The 23,463-nt window shown below is 37.1% G+C and overlaps 1 protein-coding gene across 1 annotated transcript in view; it reads right to left on the bottom strand.

Annotated features, from left to right (window-relative positions):
- LOC131665443 (ubiquitin carboxyl-terminal hydrolase 7) overlaps positions 1-23,463 on the bottom strand; it is a 957,589-nt gene that overhangs the window by 788,877 nt on the left and 145,249 nt on the right. Inside the window, exon 4 of the mRNA XM_058937325.1 lies at positions 22,683-22,958. Within this exon, the coding sequence (XP_058793308.1) occupies positions 22,683-22,958 (276 nt within the window). The remainder of the gene's footprint in view (positions 1-22,682; positions 22,959-23,463) is intronic.

The following is a 23,463-nucleotide window of genomic DNA, read 5'->3' as shown; positions in this document are numbered from 1 at the left end:
CGCAGCGTGAATCAGCCTCTGCCGCTCATTCTCACAGAATCGCGCACACGAATACTGCTAGCTATAGTGTTTTATTACTATATCCGAACGAAATTCTCGAGAGCGAAATCTTAATCGTAAAATATAATTATAACATAATGGAACGTCACGTAACAACCCTCCCCCCTTAGAATCGTTGCCGTCCTCGATAACGTTTTGGGTCCAACTAGGGTAGTACAAGAAGAAAATTATAATATACATAATAATGATAAATAATAATAGTAAAATAATATAAATGGTCCTCTTTATTGATATACAAGCAAAATAATTAATAGGAGGCAAAAGCTAGTTAATTTGGTCTTATCTTTATTTGCGCAACGCAAGTTGGCGGTCATCCTGTCCGGTTGTTAGATCTAGCCCTTCTAAGTCTTGCAGACAGGAAATTTGGTCCTGGAGTAACAAAATTTGGTCATTTGGTTTGGCTGAGGGAGTTTGCAAAAACAAGATCAGCTTGTTTATACTATCAAAGGGGGACCCGTTGTAATCGTAGGTCTCTAGATTACAGTCTTGCAAATGTTGGTCCCAATCGGAAAGGTACACTGCGCTTCCACAGAACCAATGCGTTCTCAGCACATTCCTGTTTTGGTATTGGCAAATGGTCCTATGTGCTTCTAATTCTGTCTAGGTAACATAGTGTCTACAGGCACCATGATAAACTTACATGGACCTGTTCCGGAGTTTGGCTGTGAGATGTCGAGGTGGCGAATGTTCCGCCTTATAACGTTTATTTAAATTACTTAATGCTAAAGTGACACTCCAACTAAATATGTATTTAATTACTCCTATAGGCCCCCAAGAGCTTTGCCATGTTTTAATATAATCTACTGGTCCAAATTACATGAAGTCATCATGGACCCACTGTTCTGGCCATGGTTTACCCTGTTTATCGTGGTGCGGTATGAGGAAATGTAATCGTCGGTCGGCGTCATCCTCCTTCGTATAGACTGGTGTAGTCGATCGTGGCGTGAACCCAATTGGGTTTGTTGTTTCCTCACACATCTTCGTCTGCCGAAAAGTGCTCATTTGAAGTGTAAGGTGACCATTCCCCTACGGTACACAGGAAGAATCTTAATACTGCCGCAAGGTAATCATCCTCAAGAAGAAATTCAAGAATGATTTCTCCATAATGTGAGGAGGATGGGTCTACTATCGTTGTGGCAGAGCGTATGGTCCCCACAGTACTAAATAATTTGATGACCACAGCTTCGTGTTGAGGGTCATCAAATTTGACTCGAATTGCAGTGGAGGAGTCATCTACTGGTGCCACAGCTCGGAGGCGAATTCCGTTAATTTCTTCCATCCTAAGGTAAAAATATGGTCTAGTTAGTTGCATGGTCGAGAGGAGAGAAAAAGTACAAAGATTTAAGACTAGACATAAACAAGAGTAAAGAAATAGGTCAAAGATTAAAGAGTTATGGGTCCATTAAATAAAATAATAATATAATTAAATGATTCAATAATTTTTTTTTATCCTATGACTTATAATTTATACAGCTGATTCGAAGTATTTTCTATCTTCAGGGTCAATTCCTGTTATCACGTCTTCTTCCGTTAGGTCAATTCGTCGGGCTTTTCGTAAGGTTGCCCGTAGATTAGGAGTAGGGTCCATTAATTTAATTTCCGTGAGCGTAACAAGATCTGTAGAGGGTCCATTTCTGTCTAATCCTATGTTAGGTCGGCTTGTTTCGGTAGAATTCACCTTATACACTCTTCTCACTTCTGATTTAGGGTATTGTTTTTTCATTTTTCCTTCCCTGAGTTTATTTTAGTGATGCCATTTGCAGGTGGTATCGTGTTCCTCATAGATTGATGCGTCTATCCATTCGTCGCAAAGCCAGTGGTGCCTAGTTTCATCACTGTGGTCCCATCTTCTTTCCCTTATATCAGCATATCTAGGGCAGTAAATAGGGTCGCATTCTTTTAAGGATGTTGCGGCATCAGCAGCTTTGTAATACTGAGCGTAGCCTATAGCAAGGGCACCTTTGTTATCTCGCACCACTTTATGATACAATAAGGGTCCGAATTGTACGAAGTGTTGGAAAAATGAGATTTCCCTATATAACTCTCTTCAATTGTCCAGGGAAGTCGACAAAATAGTCGAGTTTTCTCCGTAGGCCTAGAATTGCTTGTTCGTAACGGTTTCGGTTTTCCAATACGGGCACGATTTATCTCGCTTATGTTCCAGTTTTTTATTTTTCTTGCTTCAACTGCATATTTAATTCTAGTAAATTTGCAGAGAATAATTCTTGTACTGTTGTTTGTGAGATTTTGTAGTGAATGAAACTCCTCTATGGGTCCGATACTCTCTAATCGTGTCAGGAGTTCGCTCAGCGGCTTATGCTTTAAGTACTGTATCTTGATGCAAGTCGGGTCTATTATCAAGTGGTCGGACATGTCACTCATGACGATATTGGGTACTGAAACAAATGATCAATAATTTATTGATTAAAAAAAAATTCATACAGACTCTGCTGTCTGGATTTATCAGTTTCGTCAATGGTCACTAATCCAAATAAACAATGACTAAGTCTTCCTATGCCTCCAAAGGGTACCAGTCTTTTCGGTTTGATATTTTTAGGTCCTTGGACATCGGTTGGCTGAATATGTCCCATGTTTTCAATAGCTCCTTGAATCTTCATTCGTATTTATTCAAGAGCCATTGTCTTCAGATCAATGTGATCCTTGCCGATTATATAACCGCAAGATTCCTTATTGAGATGCCCAGTACAATTTTGTAGTAGTGACTGTAGGTCAATTATAACAGTGGTCTTTGCCAGGAACAAATCGAAGTCGATGGATATGTATACTTTCCAATATGCCCTCTTTATTTTCATTGGACCTATTCTTTCGTAGTAAATCTCGGGGTTGTTGTCTAACTTTTCTATAGAATAAGCTTGGGGGTCCATAATAGACGGGGCCAATACGGAGAGAAAGGAAAGTAAGATTAGATATATATTAAATGAAAGGAAGTATATTAAAAGAAATAGTACCTGAAAGAAGAGAACAAAGTAAATAGTATAGATGAAGAATATAGAACAGATAAGATAAGTGAGTAATTAAATTTATAAAGCTACGCCTGAAGTTTAAGTTTATCCATATGCGTCCGTATTGTTTTTTGAATGAGTAATTCTAATAAAACGTTTTTATGATTTAAGATTTCGACGATTTTTAGGGGTTTTTATAATAACTATCGACTTTTCCTACCCGAGGTTCGTTTAATATCCAGGCGTAATCACCGACTTTCCCTTTAAAGGGTCTAGCGTGTTTATCATATTGGTTTTTAGATTTTTCCTTTCCACGAATTTGATTATCACCCGCCGCTATCTTTACTTCTGTCAAACGTAAGACTAGATCACGTAGGTATTGATTATAGGTCCCTAATTTTTCCTCCCTAGGTATCTTCATAGGGAAACGAGCGATTCGTCCGTAAACTAGTTCAAAGGGGGTGTAACCAGTTCCATTATGTATACTTGTATTATATGTAAAAACCGCAAAGGGGGTTAACCGATCCCAATCGTCAAAACGCTCCGAATATATCCGTAAGAAATCGATTAATGGTGCATGGCTTCTCTCAAGAGACCCATTAGTCTGAGGTCTATATCCGGAAGTTGTTAAATGATGAATTTTGAATAAGTGTAATAGTGATTCTACAATCTCCGAAAGAAAGCTTGTCCCGCGATCGGACAATATTGCTCTAGGGGCACCGAATTGACATATTAAGTGTCTGGCTAACGCGTTAGCGATAGTGGTTGCTCTAAGGTCCTTTATTGGCACTACAATTAAGTATTTGGTCAGATTGCATTGCATGGTCAGCAGGTGAGAGTTTCCACTAGGAGTGGTTCGTAATTTTCCTACGGTGTCTATCGATACCTTGTCGAACGCCTCGATTGGTGTGTCCGTAATTAGCATCGATTCCTTAGTCTTGTGACGATAAATTTTCTTATCAAGATAGCTCGGACATTTCCGTACGTAATTCAATATGTCCTTTCGTAGTCCTGGCCAATAATATCTTGCTCGAATTTTTTGGTATGTCTCGTTAATACCCTTATGGCCACCGCTAGGCTGTCATGTAGTGTTTTAATTATTTCCGTCGGCTGGTTTGCCGGTGGGAGAACCATGTTCCCATAACAAACAATTACTTTTATAGGACTCTTCTCAAAAATTCTTATTAATATTTCTGTTAGTAATCCAGGTCCAAGGTCATCACTATAGTCCCCTCGTCTAGCAATCCGGAAACTTACTATATTTCTTTTAATCAGTATCTTCTTCAAATTTGTAAGTCCGACTTTTATAGCCTCTATAGTAATGGGGTCATTATATCTGTCTTTTATAACTACAGAGAAAATATTATGGTTTTTATATTTGGTTGTTAGTATTTGTCCGACCTTAGGTTTCAAAGATTTCATATTGCGTAGGTCTATAGCCCCAATTTGACTTAATAATTTCGAGATAGCAGTTTGATTATTACAGTCTCGTGATATAAAATGTACAATGTTATCTCGTCGATAGGTTAAACATTGTTGGCTCGTGCTTACATTATTTTATAAGATATATTTTTCAGGTCCTATTAAAGAATTTCCGCTCCCGGTTTCACTGCTTGAGCTTAGGTTCTTATAGTCTTCCGGTCTTCGATATTGATTAATTGGTCCTGTCGGCGGTAACAGGAAGAATAATTTATTATCTACGGGTGTTTTTGAAAAGTGTAATTCCACAGGGCTCTTGTTTCTAGGATCTGACTCTTCGGGTATACCCTCAAGCCCTTCGAATCTTACCATAAGTCGAGGTCCTTTAACCATAGGAGTACTTCTAGCTCCCGGTATTCCTGTATTAATAGTTGGGGTTACTGATATCTCTCGATATCGTGGCTGCCTTAAGGTTTCTTCAGGTTCCTTAATTCTTTTGGGACTTTCTTCCTTAGTTCTATCCGAGAGACGTTGATTTTCATCTTCATCCGGGCGATCTGTGTCCGAGCCACTATCGTGTTCTAGGTGAATTTCCATTAATTTTTGCGAATCTTCCACTAGCTTCGTTATCCTATTCGCCATTACCTCATCAGAATCATTTATTTCATTATATGGGTCAAGCCTCCATAGTGTCTCTTGTAGTTCTTGGGGGGGCTCGTCTCTATCTGAGAAATGAGAAGGCATTTCTATGGTTCGGTTGTCTCGCGCAAAGCCCATGTCGTCCCAATAGTACGATTCATTATCTAAACTTTTATGTCTTCGCAAACTGGCTTCGAATTTTTCTGCCGATTCCCACACTTCGTTTGCCGATAAACTAGTCCTCTGTGCCGGGGCTCGTTCTTCGCATCTTTTAGTAGAACTTTCATTTTCTGATAATTCATCGTCTTCTCCAGAGTTCCCGCTGGTTTGAGGTCCACTAACTTCTAGCTCTATTCGTTCAGTAAATTCCGATTTATCACTCTGAACTTCATCACTTGAGTTGTCCCCTTCCGTTTCGGTTACCTTTCTCAGCCCACTATGTCGCGGATCTTCTATCGGGGGTCTGTCATCCGTACTGTCCTGGACATTTTTCGGATCTTTATCCTCCATCCTAGTTGAGGATAACAAGGGTCCCCGAGAGGAGCTGGCCTGTTTCAATCCGACCTCGCTATCAGAAACCGAAACACTGCCGCTAATGTTTTCCCTTTCCAATCGATCTAAAATATCCTGTACCCGTTTGTGTCATCCACTCGGCAGATATTGTCCAAAAGACGAATCTTTAACGAACACGTTGCTATCGACCTCTTTCACGGCAACTTCGATAGCAGATTCATCAGTCGACGTTACTCCTTCCCGCTTTGTAACTTTAGTCGAGGTTTCCTTGTCCGATTTACCAGTTTTCAATACGGATTCATCGATTGCCGCATCCGATGTCGTCTTTCGTAACACCTTTAGCCCCTTGGGTAAGTGTTTATCCTTGTCTAATTTGGTCCCTTTTTCAACCTCTAATTTTAGTTTAGAAATGCCAGGTCTGGGTTCACTCGGTAGTCGGAGAGTTTTTTCTGCGGGTTTCACAGACTTCTTGCTTCGGGTTCTTTCAGCAATGGTACTGTGATCTAAATTTGGTTTCTCTTTATTTGTCTTGGCCCCAACCAGCCTTCCTTTCGTCCTTGGTTCATTCGAGGTAGTATGAGCCCTCCTTCGTTTACCAATCGATTCCCGTGGCTCTACTTTCTCTTTCTCATCTGTTTCTTTTCTTTCAGTCTTATGCTTTAGCATCATTACCTGACTCTTCGGGATATTTTCATTCAGCTCCTTTTCTTTCTGAACTTTTTCGTCTAAATACTCTTGCAGGTTAATAGGGTTCCTTGAAAGTGCATCTGCGTTGCAATTTGATTTTCCGGGTTTATATTTGAATGTATATTGGTAGTCTGTGAATTTAAACATCTACCTCATTAGCCTTTGTCCTGCGTCCTTGCGATTATGCATAAAGTTTGAAGGTTCATGATCAGCAATCAGGGTGAATTTTTTGCATAAGAGATAAGGTCTAAACTTATTCATTGCGTCTAAAACTGCAACACACTCCTTTTCCGTGGTAGTATATTTTCTTTCCGCTTTATTCAACAACCTTGAAAGATATGCTACAGGCCTTTCATGACCATCCACTTCTTGTGATAAAACCGCTCCTATTGCGTAATCCGAAGCTTCTGTGGTTAAGGTAAAGGTCTTCTCAAAATCAGAAAAAGCTAGGATAGGAGCCTCACAAAGCATCCGCTTCAGCTTTTCGAAAGCCTCTTCCTGTGGCGGTCCCCAGTTATATGCTTGGTCTTTTTTCGTTAAATCACTGAGAGGCTTGGCTATCTTCGAGTAGTCCTGGATAAACCGACGGTAATATCCGGAGAGTCCAAGAAAAGATCTGACACTTTTCATTCCATTGGGCGTTGGAAATTTTTTTACGGCTTCAACCAATTTAGGGTCCGGCTGAACTCCTTGCGTACTAACAATGTGTCCCAAGAATTTCACTTCTCGACGTAGGAAATTTACCTTGTCCGGTTGTAAGACTATTCCTGCGTCGGTAAGTCTTTCAAACAATTTCCCTACTTTAACTTCATGTTCGTGTAAATTCCTAGCGTAAACTATCACGTCATCCAAATACACTAACATTTCTACGTTCAACAGTCCTCGCAGCAACGCATTCATCATTCGTTGAAAGGTCGCTGGCGCGTTCATTAGTCCTTCCGGCATTCTGATATAATGAAAATATCCATCAAAAGTTGAAAATGCCGTCTTCTCCCTGTCCTCAACTCTTAAGGGAATTTGTTGAAATCCACTGATTAAGTCAAACGTCGAGAAATACATCGAACCTCCCAACTGATCTAGAATATCAGCAATATTCGGTAAAGGGTAGGCATCACCAATAGTTTTTTATTTAATTCTCTAAAGTCGATGACCATCCTCCACCTTGGTGTGCCATCACTCGACGGGCTTTTAGGGACAATCCAGAGCGGCGAGTTATAAGGTGAGTTAGATTCTTCGATTATTCCTTCCCTTAAGCGTTTTTTAATTTGCTCCGATATAAATTCTCGGTGCACAGGAGGATGCCTATACTGTTTGGTATTAACTGGTACACCACTGTTTTCTAAATGTATTTCATGTTCTATCAAGTTAGTACATGGTAAAGGTTCTCCAGGGAGTAAAAACACATTCGGATATTTCTTCAATAAGCGTTTAATACTCTTGAGTTCATGCGACTTAAGATGTCCTATTTTAATCAATTGCAATACGTGATTACACCGTTTCTTGGGTTGATCCATAGCCCGTGATCCCTGAAGGCTACCTTTCTGATCTGAATTCGTGTCACTAGAGAATTCCGATTTGTAATATTCAAATGGAATAATTTCCTTTGGGTCCACTTCTATGGTTACTTCTCTCTCATAGGTATTGATAGCCATAATCTTGCAGGTCTCATGATCATTAATGACTATGCCTACCCCAAGAAACAGTTTACTATTCAGCAAATTAATCTGTATAACTTGACGAGTCCTTGGTGCTAATGTATATCGTACCGTGCTAACCGCCAGTCTCTTTTTGCTATCTGTAATCTTATTAGTCGCGCTTTCCTTAAAAGCCAGTCGTTCTATTCCTCTATCTAGGTCCACTGCAGTTTGAATATCCGACATTTCATCCTCACGAGCTCTAATACTCATTGTTTGTATCAGATCATCTTGTAGTCGGTCAATGGGAACATCATTCGGTAAGAACGGTATCGGGTTCATTACATCACTATTTACCATTAGGCTGTTATGATAATACGAAATCACTGCATCAGTGTCGATCAAATAATCTCTGCCTAACATTCCATCCTCTTCAATAGGAAAATTGATCCATACTATGTGAAATTTTGCGGATTTTCAATTAATGGTTAATATTGCCGTACCTATGGTCGGAACGGTGTGTGCTGTAATACCGCTCAAGGTAGTGACCTCCCTCGGATCAAACCTCGTAGTCCAATTTAATGCACTAAACTTAATTAAGTTCACGGCTGATTCATTATCAACCATGAACACGGTCCACTTTTGACAGGTCTCTGGTATGCGAAACCTTACTCTTGTTGGCGCATAGATATGATTATTTCCTATGCCAAGTCCCCAATTTGAGGCAACTGCGATGACTGGTTCATTAACAATTGCGGATTCCTTAGTATCGTCATCACTTTTGCCGGAGGCACTCCCGGTTTTTCGGACGTTGATTCTTCCTGAATGTCGGTCAACATCGTCTTCGCCTTCGGTTGTTGATGTTGAATTTTGTCTTGGTTCTGGCGGCACGTCTGACAGGGGCCCGTTCCATTCGCTGCTAGGCGAGCCCCATCCGAGTTTAAATTATTTGCATTATTCTGTTACTGGTACTTTGGATTAGGTCTAAGCTCGCCTCTTTGCTGCTGGTCGTAAGCTATTGTTCCATAGAGTTTTCCAGAGGGATGATGATAAGATTCTGTATCTGGGTTATATAGCCATCCTGCATGCGGTCCATTATCCTGGTAATTTTTGTAACAAGGCTTCTAGTTTCTATTTTGGTACGGTCTCTGCCCTTGAAATCGATTCGGTTGCTGTCCTTGGTTATTTTGGTTATTCGTATACGACTGCTGTCCATTATTTCTTTGTACGAACAACTGTTAAATTTCCGCGGGTAATTCCTCCCACTCGTCCTCTAATTATTCCACTTAATCATTTTGTTGGTCTTATACGAAGTTAACATTGAGGCTGCGCAATAAATTTGTCCATTTGTTAGGGTTCGACTCCCCATGCCTTGCCCTTGACTTATTTCTTGTTTCTATACGCAATGCTTCTTTATAAGCATCCTCCAAGGTTTTAGGCTGTTTAACCCATTAAAGCCCACGCTAAGACTGGTTGAGATAGCGACAAACAAACTGTGCTATCTTTTGCATAAGTGAAAAATAAAATATACGTATTTTTTTTTATGTTATTTTCAATTGTTTATAACAAATTATTTAAACAAATTACAAAAAAATTCATAATTATCAAAATCTAAATGCGGGAATCGATTCTGGGGATAAAATTGAGATGAAAACCTATATAACACTTTTTTGTCAGAGTTCAATTTGATATCTTTATGTAGAAATAAACTATTGACAAATAAGTGTTTTCATTCTCACACATGGTATCTGGAATCATATCAGTATTTTTTACTGATAAATTTTGAGATCTTATACTGTAATTGGATAAGTTTATTTCATTTCGTAAATCCTTCCGTGTTAGAGATCACGTTTGAGTGGCGGGCTAACGGTTGAAAACATTTATACATTGGATCTATTCTTTGAAATAATAATTTCGGAAAACTTTTAGTTTTTATTTTGTTCTAAATTGGTAACGTTACTGATAATGCCGAGATGGAGAATTAGCGATCTACCAAATTTAGTTGAAGATTCTGATAGTGATGAAGGTCAACATATTGATATAGCATTCATTCCTAATGAATATGAAAGTTCAGATGGAGATTCGGACGGTGATCCAAATGAAGATACATTATCAAATGAATTACCATCAGGTTCTTACGAACATGTTAAAAGTACATACACAAGTACTCAGAAATTGTTGGAACCGAATCATAAGTACAGTTGGAAAAATGATGCTTTGAATGATATTTCTCCGCATGTCGAGAGCAACTTCAATATTTCACCTATTTCATCATTGCAATCCAAAAATGCTTTTGAGTTGTTTGAGGTTTTCTTTTCGAAATCAATGAAAAACCATATCATTGAAGCCACTTCTGAAAATCATTTTGATTTATGTATGGATGATCTAGAAAAATTTATTACAATCATAATGATTACTATCTTCAATTCTAGAAAAAGTATTCGTGATTACTGGTCAAAAAAGCGAATACTTCAGTGTCCAGTAATTGCGGAACTTATGTCTAGAAATAATTTCGTTGCCATAAAAAAGAACATACGATTCTATAAACTTCAAGAAACTGATCAAAATGATAAAGTCTGGAAGGTTAGAACTCTGTATGATATGTTTCGTGAGAATTGTATGCAATTTGGTTTCTTTGACTATAATTTATCAATAGATGAGATAATGGTAAAATACTTTGGTAGATTTGGTATCAAGCAATGTATAAGGAATAAACCCATTAGATTTGGAATAAAAGAATGGGCAGTCTGTTCTTCTGATGGGTATATATATGATCTTGATATTTACACTGGTAAATCAGGAATCGATGAACGAAATCCTTTAGTTGCCGTTGGTTTAGGGTCTAGAGTGGTGATAAAGTTACTTTCGAATTTATTAGAAAAAACACAGAGAGAAGAACTGAAAAAGTATCATATTTATTTTGACAACTTTTTCACAAACCCAGATCTTATGATTCATTTGAAAAAAAATGGTTTATCGGCGACAGGAACTGTTCGGCATAATCGTGTGAAAGTGAAAGTCGAAATGCCAAAAAAAGCTAAAAGAGGATACACTATTTCAATGCATGAAGTGAATTCAAAATTGAATTATATTACAGTTATGGACTCAAAGCCAGTATCGATTCTCTCTTCGAAATATGGAAATGAACCAAAAGTTGAAATGCAGAGATGGCAGGAATCATCGAAAAAATCTATTCTTTTTCCTCATTGTTTCTCTATGTATAATGAACACATGGGTGGCGTCGATCTACATGATCAACACTGTAATGCTTTGATGCCTACAATTCGAAGTAAGAAATGGACATGGTGCCTTGTATTACGGCTCATCCAAGCATCCTTAGCAAACGCTACAGTGATTTACAATAAGTTACATCCAGACGAAAGAAAAGGTTCCAAAGATATTGTTCAAGAAGTTTGTGAATATTATATTGACAAGTTATCTTCCAAACGTCCCCCCAAACGACAGAAACAGAGTGAAACTTCATCCCAAGAACACGTGATGAAACATGGGAGTCTTAGGAAATGTGGAATTTCAACATGTCGGACAAGAACGGAATGGTATTGTGAGAAATGTTCTATGCCTGTTTGCAAAAGTCATAAAGAAGGACATGGCAATGAACAATAATTCAATCCCACCGATTATATTTACAATAATTCATGCCAATATTGATGGATAAATACAATAATTAGCTTCATTTTATACGATTTTTTGAAACACTCTCAGGAGGCCGAATGTTTCTTCCTTCATTACAATAACTAATTGGCCTCTGACAGAAAAGTGTTATATAGGTTTTCGTCTAAACTTTACCCCCAGAATCGATTTCCGCATTCAGATTTTGAAAATTATAAATTTTTTTATAATTTGTTTAAATAGTTTGTTATAAACAATTGCAAATGACATAAGAAAAAATATATATATTTTATTTTTCACTTATGCAAAGGATAGCACAGTTTATTTTTTACTATTCCAGATAGATTTTGCTTGGGACTTGACATGGTCACTTTTTCTCCCCAACATGCAATTGTTTATTCCTATGTTACACTAACAAATTGAATTCTGAAAAAAAAGTGTTATATAGGTTTTCGTCTTGATTTCACCTCCAGAATCGATTCCCACATTTAGATTTTGATAATTATGAATTTTTTTGTAATTTGTTTAAATAATTTGTTATAAACAATTGAAAATAACATAAAAAAAAATACGTATATTTTATTTTTCACTTATGCAAAAGATAGCACAGTTTGTTTGTCGCTATCTCAACCAGTCTTAGCGTGGGCTTTAATGGGTTAATGTCCACTAAGTCTCCATTTTCTTTTGACAATCCATCTATAAAAGTCTTAATAGTTGAGTTGCGCATTGGAGTCATCATCGTCTCAGTGTACTCTTCTCCGAGCTCTTCTTTCAGCGCATTCTGTGCACAATTCAAAAGGATGTTTATCCTATCGTGAAAGTCCCCAACAGTGTCCCCTTGCTTTATACGCAGGTTATGGATTTTGGAATCGTAGTAAGCGAAGTCTTTGCAAGGTGCAAATCGTTCCTTTAAGATCCTGATTAAGTCATCAACTGCCTTAATGGATTTTCCATAAATGCAGTCACGTGCGGGTCCTCGTAGTTTAGCAATTATTAACCGGACAAAATTTTGTTCCTGTGAATCTGTTATCAATGCTCTTCCATTGCGAATATCCTGGATGAAGTCTTTAAGCGGTACATTTTTTCCATCAAACTCCGTAATTCCTTGTACTATGTTTTGTAGGAAAAAGCTGGCTGACATACTAGTCAATAACTGTAAGGTAGCCGACTCCATTTCGCTTATAGTCCTATGTATATTTCTATCTTGCTTTCGTTTTTATATAAGGTCGCAGTAAATTTTTCCGCAGTGGATTACGGAGTATATATGGCCCAGGATCCTTTTTATTATTTTTTTTTTAATATTGTAGACAATAAATAAATAAAGGCGATAATACAATAAAATTTTCCGCTGTCAATAAAGAAAATTATAATAATAATAATTTCTAACAAGATAATAATTTATTCAAATAATAATTATTAATAAAATACTAATTATTATTATTAATTAATAATATATACCTATCGTTTAGTAATAAAAATAAAAGTAAAAATAATTAAGTGAAATTTTAATAACAGGATGGTACGGAATAATGCCAAGTATCAATCCCCTATTACAACAGAATAATAAAAAATAAATTCGTCCATTTCACAGAAGAAAATATTTCGCAAACGCGCACATCAAATTTTAAACGATCGTTCATAAAATAATATCCCAAAGGAATTTTGCTAAGCCGCGTTTCGACTTTGTAAAATTATATATGTTAAAAAGACAACTCGTAATTAAAATGGCTTTTCACAGTCAGTAGAGCATAAATTCCTTAAGCTCCCGAATCACACGACGAGAAGGAAGGATTATTGAAATAATAAACATAGTATTTCCTTTGGCCATAATACATTATTTTAAATAGTTGAAACCTCTTAAACTAAATACATACATACGAGATCACAACCACATTCATACAATATTCATACATGATCATAACTACATTCACACAATATTCATACATTATTTACATATTCGCATTTCAATTGCGAATAAATTTAATTCCTTTTCTTTGGCGTGGAGTGATGATTGCGAGTTTATGATAGTTTTACTATCCTATAATTCGTTGAAATAATTAATACAAAGTAATTGAGCTCAATTCGATGAATGCTTACGTTTACGTTAACAAAGTCCGCTGGTTATTCGTAATACCGTTGTTATTTCTTGTATCACTAACAAATTCGATGACGTTGTGAACGTTGAGGATCCCATGAGAACAACGAATTCAAACGCCCCGACGAAACTAGACACATAACCCTCCGATGCCTGTCATTGATGATTTGCTCCGAGATGATGATTTCCAACCTCGTTACATCACAGAGATGACAATTTCGGAGTTGACCTTGCCATGGATCCCACTTCGGAGACAGCGGCAAGCGCGACGAGGTGCAGTTACGTTGGCGGGACGGCAGATCGAACAAAGCGAGCAAGCCATGATGTTCGTTAATTTTATTTAACTCACGCTCATGCGCAGTAATCCGCAACGAATCCACATACGCACACACGCAAATGTGAAAAGGCGCGAGGTTCAAATCGACTCGTTACAACTTTCAAATATTTTTAAGCAAAAGAATCACGTTGCCAATACTATTCCGTCAACTAAGCACGAAATGTGGGAACGGAAGAAGGACATACCCGGTCTCAGAAGCGAAAACTCTAATTACGCTTACGCGACCAAAAAAACTAGACTCCACCGAATTCCTGAGCGTCCGATCATGTGAAAAAAAAAAAAAAACAATTTTCCACGTCTCCGCCGTGGCTTTAGCCTGCTCAGAAACGAACGTCTTATTCACCCGTATCGCGTTTCGTACAGCGCTGGAAAGAAATTATATTTTTCCAATCGCAATTATAATTAAATATAACGTAAATATTATACAAAATGAAGGTAAAATAATAAATGAGATATGAGAAAAAAAATATTATTAATAATAATGATAATGACGGCGGATCAATTAATATGTATTAATATTAATTAATACGCAACAACATATATTAACACTATGTAATACTATATATTACACATTAATCAACACGTATAGTTTATTAATACCAATTACATTAATACTCGTGCTAATCAATATATATTAATCAATATGTATTAATTTTAAGAAGTTATTCACTAAATTATTAAAATTTTATCAACGCGAGAAAAAGGGAAAAGGTAAAGCCTAAGTAACCACGCTCTGCTACCAGTTGATGGGTGACAACTCGCGCGAGGCGAGTTTGTCCCGTACGAAGGCCTTTCAACAGCCGAGCGGTCTTTGACTCGGGCGGCAGTGAGGATCTCGGGCACCCCGTCCCGTTCGCGCGTCAATAACGAGGTCTTCGTAGATTTGAATCCGGGCTTCCGATACCGCAATCGTAAGATATTCAATCGGACGTATTCGTATATATCTATCCGTAATCGGTTATATATATAATAAGCAATAACGGAGAAGCATATGGATATACTTAAGCGCGTTTAATAGTACTTATAAAATATATTTTATAAAGCTCAAGTACATGAATAAATGATAGAGCGAAAATAGAAAGATAATATATATATATATATATATATATATATATATATATATATATATATATATATATATATAGATGCGTGTTCTTCGCCTCGCGTTGTCTATTATCTATAAACAATATGGTACTCACTTATTTTTTTTAATAAAGTTATTGGCGTTCGGTCCTTTATGTATTATTATTGTTTTTTATTTATATGGTCTTCCTTCCTTTTGTTTTTAAGCGGATTGTATGGTCCGTCAAATGTATGCGTGTATATGTATGTGTCCACTTGATACAGTGGATTAATATATTTTCTTGGTCCTAATGGCGTGAACAAATTGCCTGTATGATTGCTGTCTTTCTTTGGCTTTTTATTAACACTAAGACTCTGCTAACGTAATCTGAACTGAAGCTTTCAATTAACTAAAATAATCACGGCAAATAACACGGACAAATCAAACTCGATTTATATTTTAGTCGGCGAGATAAATTCTATAATGCGGCCTAGTTCCTCTGGCACTCAGTCCTGACTGACTAATCTCTGGTCGTTGTTTTCGACGGTTTATTATATATCCTTTGTCCCTCGCATTCCGTCTCTCTCTCGCACATATGCTTTAGACGTTTACGCTTCTCGTATCGGTTTGTCTTACCTAGCTAAGCATGCTGACTGCAGCATGCTGTCGTAGCATGCTGCCGCAGCGTGAATCAGCCTCTGCCGCTCATTCTCACAGAATCGCGCACACGAATACTGCTAGCTATAGTGTTTTATTACTATATCCGAACGGAATTCTCGAGAGCGAAATCTTAATCGTAAAATATAATTATAACATAATGGAACGTATTACTCAATACGTTTCGTAATTATAAAGAGAGGCGACGTGGATTTACGCGTCGTCCTCTGTGGCCGCAAGCCTTCGCTCGTGCGGAAAAACGCACGGGGGCACGGTACAATAGATTGAGAGGAACTTAAAGGAGAGAATAAAGAGAGAGAGAGAGAAACGACTTGACCTGACGATGGCTGCTGGCAGGAACTGCTGTTGGAACTGCAGGCAGGTTGACGGTAGACTGGGATGAAGTCCTTAAGGCCTTGGGCGTCATTGGAAATCTTCTCCTGGTCGCAATCTGTTCAGCGTCGTCTCGATCCTTTGTCTCCTCGTTAGACTATTCGGGTTCTTATGGCGCGTGCGCTTTCGGTTGTCACGGTCTATCTTTTTCTCTCAAGATCTCGGCTCGAACTCTCTCCCTAACCACGTGTGTGCCCGCTCGAGCAACACCGGCGGCTTTGCTCTCACGAGCGGATCGCCGCGGGTTACTCGCGCTCACTCACTCGTTACACGCGACGCATCTATCTCTCTTCATCTTGCCGCAGCCGCTCTCGCTCCTAATTGGCTCTCAATAACGATACCTGGCTCAGATATTGGCTCTGATATAAAGCGGTGTACAAGCATCGGAATCGGTTCTTGATTTTCACCACGCTCGCCAGGGTCATAGCGAAGGAGCGAGCCGTGAGACAGAGAGAGAGCGAGCCAGACAGGGCTGGCTATTCCGACCAGGGCCGTGTCACAAAATTAAGGATATTAATTAATATTAAATATATACCATTATCACAATTAGAATAATCATTTTTAATCCAATGCCTACGTTGATCTCTATTCACTCGTAAGCAATGAAGTATCATTTGTAGAAGCTCTACAGGAAGTGGGCAAAATTTGTTTCTTTGTTACAAAAAAGAAATACAAAATAATTATTCTCTCTTTTTCTGTTTCTAACAAATACAGGGTGTCCTATTTTAATCGATCCACCAGAATATTTCGGAAAGTGGCGTTATACAAAAAAAAAGTTGAGGCAAATGATGTTCAGGATAACGGGGGCCATCTGACTGTCAAAATAGTTTAGGTCTTGACAACGACTTTCAAGGTCATTTCAAGGGCAAAGTGATTTTTTTAAATAGAAACCACTAGTTTTGACAATGGATTTGATAGGCACAACGTTTTCAATGTTTTTTTTTTCATGATCTTAGTAAGTTAAAATAAAGGTAAAATTTGCTAAAAATTTTGATTAATGTGATTTTTGTGTTGAAGTGATTTTTGTGACGCGAATTGCATGTCAACTGACATATTCATTGTCAACCTGAGCTCAAACAAAAAGAAAGGAAGGTTACACAAATGATTCAACTAAAGTTCCTTGTTAAGAACGCCTTTGGTGCATTTATTACATACAAAACTTCTACAAGACTTTTTTAGAAATCTAGCGTAGGTGCTCAAAGATACCTCCATTTTGTTGTATGCGTGATTCGATTCTTCAATGAAATGCATCAACTGTTCTTAATAGTACTTCTCGTGGGATATTTCGGCAGCTTGTTCGAATTATTTCAATCATGTCTTCTCTTGTAGTTACTGGGCGTTAATAAACAATATTTTTCAAGTATCCTCACAAGTGAAAATCGGGTGACGTCAAATCTGGAGATTTTGCTGGTCAATATATACCATTATCCTTAGGTCCAGTACGTCCATTCCACCTGTTGCTGTAATGTACATTAAGGAATTCTCGAACTATTAAAGAAAATTAACTCCATCTAGTTGTAACCACATTTAAATCCATCTAGTTGTAACCTAGTATTTAAATCTACTTCTTCGAGAAAAACTGAAGGTGGCCTCTAAGCAATGTAACGATGAACGTTATACCGCGCTCTCATCTCGTCAGGACGACGACCCGCGAGAGGCAGCACCGGCCGGGCATGAGTTGAGGATGCATTCTGCGCGGGAAGAGTGACATAGATATAGCGAAAAAAGTCAGTGTAGGATAGCTACTTGTGGCGGACGGTTGTGGTCCCTACGGAGCGCGAACATTTCCCCACGTTTAAAAAGTGTGCAGCAGTTTTTGTGAGGGACATCAGCTGAGAAGTGAAGGGCATACTGAGAAGACGCGCGCCAGGGATACGGCAGACGCCCAACTCGATATCGGCAACTTCCCCAGCGAGACCAGGATTCAAAGCGAGGCTAATTTGAGCGCCTGTGTAATTAAGAGCTGTTCTCGTAAGATAACCTGGCCAGCTTCGCGTTTATAGTTTCGCGCGTTTAGATAAAATCGCCGATCGCAAAACGACAAAAGGCGATCGCGCGTATTTTGTCGTAGCGAAAGTGAGTAAACAAGACTCATGTGCGGCAGGGAACAAGATGGCGATGCCGGTATATGCCACGTCACAAATCGTGATAGCAGCGCAGGCCCAAAACTTATACAGAGATAACGAAATAATAAAGGACGCCTTAGTGATACGTAAATCTGTATGTGATCATTGAATGACCCAACATTAGAATCCCTTTCCCTCATGGGTATGTTCGTGATGACAAAACGACTTCCTGCTTTCGCGCCCAGTTCCAACTAGTTGAATTCTATCCCACATACCTCCGAGCGAGGCTGAGCCTAACGAATAAAGTAATAGTGGCAAACAACGCGGACTTCGGCCGGAGACGAGTACCTACGCCCAAGTTAAGGTAGCAGCAGGAGGATTTCCGCAGAAAAGACCCTCGCGATTGCCCGTGCGGGCAACCTTCTAAAAGTTAACCGAGCGCCGCTGAAGTGTGCACCATTGTTTGGCGCAGTAGCAACGTTCACGCAGCTCGCCTTCATTTGCGCACATACACAAAGCGAACCCGCAACTCGTGCCCGACGTAGCACACATATTAAATGCGTACCCCGTTACAGCAACTGTAAAAAATTATTTCTATTCGCATTAGCATCGAAAAAAAGGGACTTCTGAGGTATCCGTTTACAATTTCACAGCATACATTTCCCAGCGAATTTGGTTATCGATTTGCCTGTGCTAATAGGTATTGACATCCGACCAATAGTGAAATTAATGTCTGTTGAACTCTCCGTTGCTTGAAATTTCACTTCATCAGAAAACATAAATCGAAAAAATCGGGATCATTGGCAATCATTCGTTGTGTCCATTGACAAAACTGTAAGCGCATCTGCATATCAATAGATGTAACATCTTGTGTTAAAATAATAAGATGTGGATGATAACGAAAAATAATACTAATAATAATAATAATACTGATAACCCTAAAGATTTTCTATTTTTAAGCAAACAGAGAAACGATTTTCAGCAAACAGTTTTATTCTATTTATAAAAGAGGAGATCATTATCTTCAACCAAAAAAAATTCTCTCCAATTCATAAGTAGCGCTACATTTCTAGGGCTTCTCCCCGTTTACTGCAAACTAAACGATAGTTCGATAGAGCCTCACTCAGTGACGCCAACCTTATAGGGCCGCCCCGCATGCTGCACACTATAGACCACGCTACGTCTGTAAGTACTGTAAACGCTAGCTTGATAAGGCCTTGCATACTAAAGACTTATACCACGCTATACGCTAGCTCGATAGGATCCTTGTATACTATAGACTCATGCGTAGTACTCTTATTAATAAAATAGATCTTGTTGATAATTAATAATTTGAGAGACACAAATTATTATAGACATGGTTTTATTAAGAAGCTACAAAAACAATATGAGTGACTGTAAGCATTGGACTGACTTTACAGGATCAGACTAACTGTCTGTGACGTTCGCATCACTTAAATATAATTAATAGTTCGTACTCTCGTGGTCTTGTTGCGTTAATGAGTAAGAATTCATTTCTTTTCAAATTTACTTTAATTGTCAATATGAAATGAATCGATAAATCAAGTATATGTAAATATAAGTAAAGTTCCAAGGAAAGTCAGACTATGCCCTAGTTTCTTATGGTGCGAATTGTCCCATTAGCAGAGCTAAAGTTTTCCTTATAAAGGATATAATTCAGCCCAAGTTTCTTATAGCGCGAAATGTTCGATAAGTTGAGCATGAATTGAGCATGAAATACAATGAAAGAAAGAACTTAGGTATTAGCCAAGTTTATTCAATCTTATGCGCTCATTTTGCAAGGCTAGGAGTAAATACCAGCCTGTGCAATAATGAGCAATTTATACACAGATTTTCCCGCCTATTTTCGCAGGAGTGTTCTCTTTGAGAAGTTTTCGAATCTTCGAGAAATATTCGCGAATTTTGAGAAATGAATTTTCTTAATTTACAAGTAAATAAACATCAATATTAAGGTTTCAACACATGTAAACTTTACAAAATTAGTTATTGGTCGATTTAGTGTAATTTACAATTATCACAAATAGTATAGTCAAAAGTTATTAACTAATAAAGTTAATTAATGCAATATTACAATATTTACAATAGAACAATATTAATTTTTACATAACTTTATCGTTTATTAATTTTAGAAGTAATTTCTAAAAAGAAATATTCAAATTAGTTAATAGCATTTGAATTATTACAAATTTTCATATTTGTAACGGTTTTTTCTATAATCTTATAACGCAATTACTAGATTAATTATTTAAGATTTATAAATTCTAAAGCTATCAGTATTACGTATAAAATTAACGCTTTCGTTATATATACGACTTAATGTTTAAATAAATTATTGATTATTTATTTATTAATAACAGTTATTATTAAACTGTTATTAATGAGACCAATTCTTACTCATGTTTCTTGGATATTTATTTTGAATATGGAGTATTCGTATTTTTCTAATAATTAATATTTATAATGTAATAAACAAATTAACTTTGCATATTGAAATTCATTATTATTTAATAATCAAACGCAATTCGTATTATTATAATCTAAATCTATGTACTAAAATCTATATAAGAAATGTTTTGTTATATCAAAATTACGTCTAATTAACATATTTTATTAAAATAACAAAAACTATTATATCTATATCTATCAGTCTGTGATGTCACGCTCCTTATATGGTCATGAAATTAGACTCTCGTACTAAGACAATCAAATAATAGGTGAGGTGGCGTCGTTTAATATACTAATTGGTGTAAACAGATAGATGAGTTTAACGGGTTGCAGTAATTCAGTAACATAATAAACTAGCTCACAGTAGGACCGTTACATGTTATTTAATCAATAAAATAATGAATAACGATATCAAACCATGAACAACTGGTTACACAAAAGTTGTTATAATCAAACTTTTTTTATTTAAAACTCTGAAAAAACTTTTGAATTAATTTAATATCACAAAATTGATTATAATTTTGAAATATTTTGATATAGAATTTGTAATGAGAACTGTTAAAAATCACACGTATCGATCAGTTCACTGATCATGCCCGCAAAGGCAGCATCGACTGGCACGCACGTCGACATTATATGCACGTGTGTATGCTACAGAACAGAGGCCACCCGATCACGACCTTCGGCTCTTGGTCTCATAACAAATAAGTTGGTTTTTGAAAAAGTGACGACGGGGTACCCTTCAGATACGTGAGGAAAGAACGAAGGTCCAAAGAGCTACTCAGTGAAGGACGACAGGTCACAGGTAGGCTGACCAGCATCCGTGCTTGATATGCATGTACAGCTCCTTTCTTCTTTCTAGGAGATTCGGCATTCGTTGTAATTACGGCAATCATGAAGTAAAATAAATCAGCCTCAGAGCTACCATCAAAATATTAAAGTTCGACACCATTTCACTGACTAATCTGTATCTAATCCTACTTTGCGCACAAATGTATATATTGGCTGGAGCCGCGATTTCAGAACACCACTTTTGTAAGCGAGTCAAGACGCATTTTCCCCGCATAGAACAACAGTAGACGACAACACCGCCGAGCGCAATCGACAGGGAATCCGTACGAGGATGACCGCACCGTGATTATTAAGGTAAGAACACGGCGACGAAACTCGCTTCGTGATATTACTCACGGCTGCCCGTGCGGGCAAGTATGTATAGTATGCTAAACCATGCACGACAAAATGTATAACAAATATACAAAATAAAGAAACATTTCCACTATAGAGTAACATGAGCTGTTGGACTTACTTGTCTAGCAAGACTTAACCATATAAAAAGGTTAATATTCGCAAGTGATAGGGCAGCAACTATAGATTATCGTATAATAGCCAGAAACACACTGATAAGATTTTGGTGAAAAATATAAATTAAGTATATTTATTTTGTTGCTTGATCAAAGTAATAGTGAAAATTACCATCGTACAGGCACGTAGTAAAATAACTTTTTTAGTTTTAGTAGTTGTACGAGAGATTAAGTTTTTAGTTTGTATTCCAGACCAGTGAACAGAGAATCAATTTTTTCTGTTGAGTTGCAATATTATTTTGTAACGAACTTATAAAGAAATACTACCTCAAGTGTGGTCGAATGTTGAAGATTCCAAATATTATCGCTATTAACCGCATAAATATTAACCACATTATCACTAATTTACTATAATCTGTTATAGTCTATAAAAAGAGCCACCTTCTCTTTACAGGATTTCACGATGAAGTTTCTAGTTGATATGCAGAACTTTATGTTGCTTGAAAAATCATACACGGTAAAAGAACGCAATACTTTCAGTCAACGATAACGATCGAATTGTACCTAATTATATTTTTTATTTTGACAAAATTACCTGACCTATAATCCATAATTGTAAGGACTTCGGTTTTGTTTAAAAAATAATGTTTTGTATTATGTTTCACCTGAGCTGATTCGAAATAAAACCGATACAGTTAATGAGGAAAAAATATAAACATTAAAGCATTAATTCTAATATACAATCAGATTTTAACTTACTTCTGCTAAATGGCTCTTGCCCTTCTTTACAGGATAGCAGTTTAAGTTCTGCAACCGCATAGCAACTCCATGAAGACGACTCACTTTCTCCATTGCATTGTAAGAAAAAACCTAAAGATCTTTGTGGTTGACGTTCTTGGGTTTGGCTAGATCTTGGCATCACCATTATTTTCCATGGAAGGTTTCGTACGAAGCAAGGAAGTGAGAGTTGAGAATCTTTCATTTTAGAAACACATTCGACAGTATAACGAAATGTAGCTTCCGATCTAGCTTCATCTGTAAATAGTCAATTCAACCATCAAATCTCATTGTTAATTAAAATATCTTTATTAATAAAATCGTATTTTGAACAAAATATCTGAGAATGTACAATTCATAAAGCAAGTATCTATTGATGTCGCCGAGGCACTTGTATATTGAAGGTAAAGGTTACAGATATAAAAAACTTCCATTTTTGCATGGACTAAAAAAAAATATTATAAAATATTGTTTTTAAATGCAGGGGGGGGGTGTAAGAATTATTGAGTTAATGGGGGCTATCGAGTTGTTACAGATAAATTTTTTCAACATCTAATTTATAAAATTCATATTAACAAATCCTACACATTCTTATGTATACCTTATGGGTATATAAAACGATGCTGATGTTAAATATAACATAATTTATATGTCAGTGCATTTTATATTTAACATTAAACCTATCAGAGCGTTCAAATGACCGCTCCGAAAGTCCGAAAAATAAATGTTTTTTAATTATTATATAATAATTATTTTATGTTTA

Source organism: Phymastichus coffea, unplaced genomic scaffold, assembly GCF_024137745.1.
Source record: "Phymastichus coffea isolate CEN01 unplaced genomic scaffold, Cenicafe_Pcof_1.1 PCOF00003, whole genome shotgun sequence".
Classification (NCBI taxonomy): domain Eukaryota; kingdom Metazoa; phylum Arthropoda; class Insecta; order Hymenoptera; family Eulophidae; genus Phymastichus; species Phymastichus coffea.
Note: the sequence above shows the minus strand (reverse complement) of the source record. Positions and strands in the feature narration are given on the sequence as shown.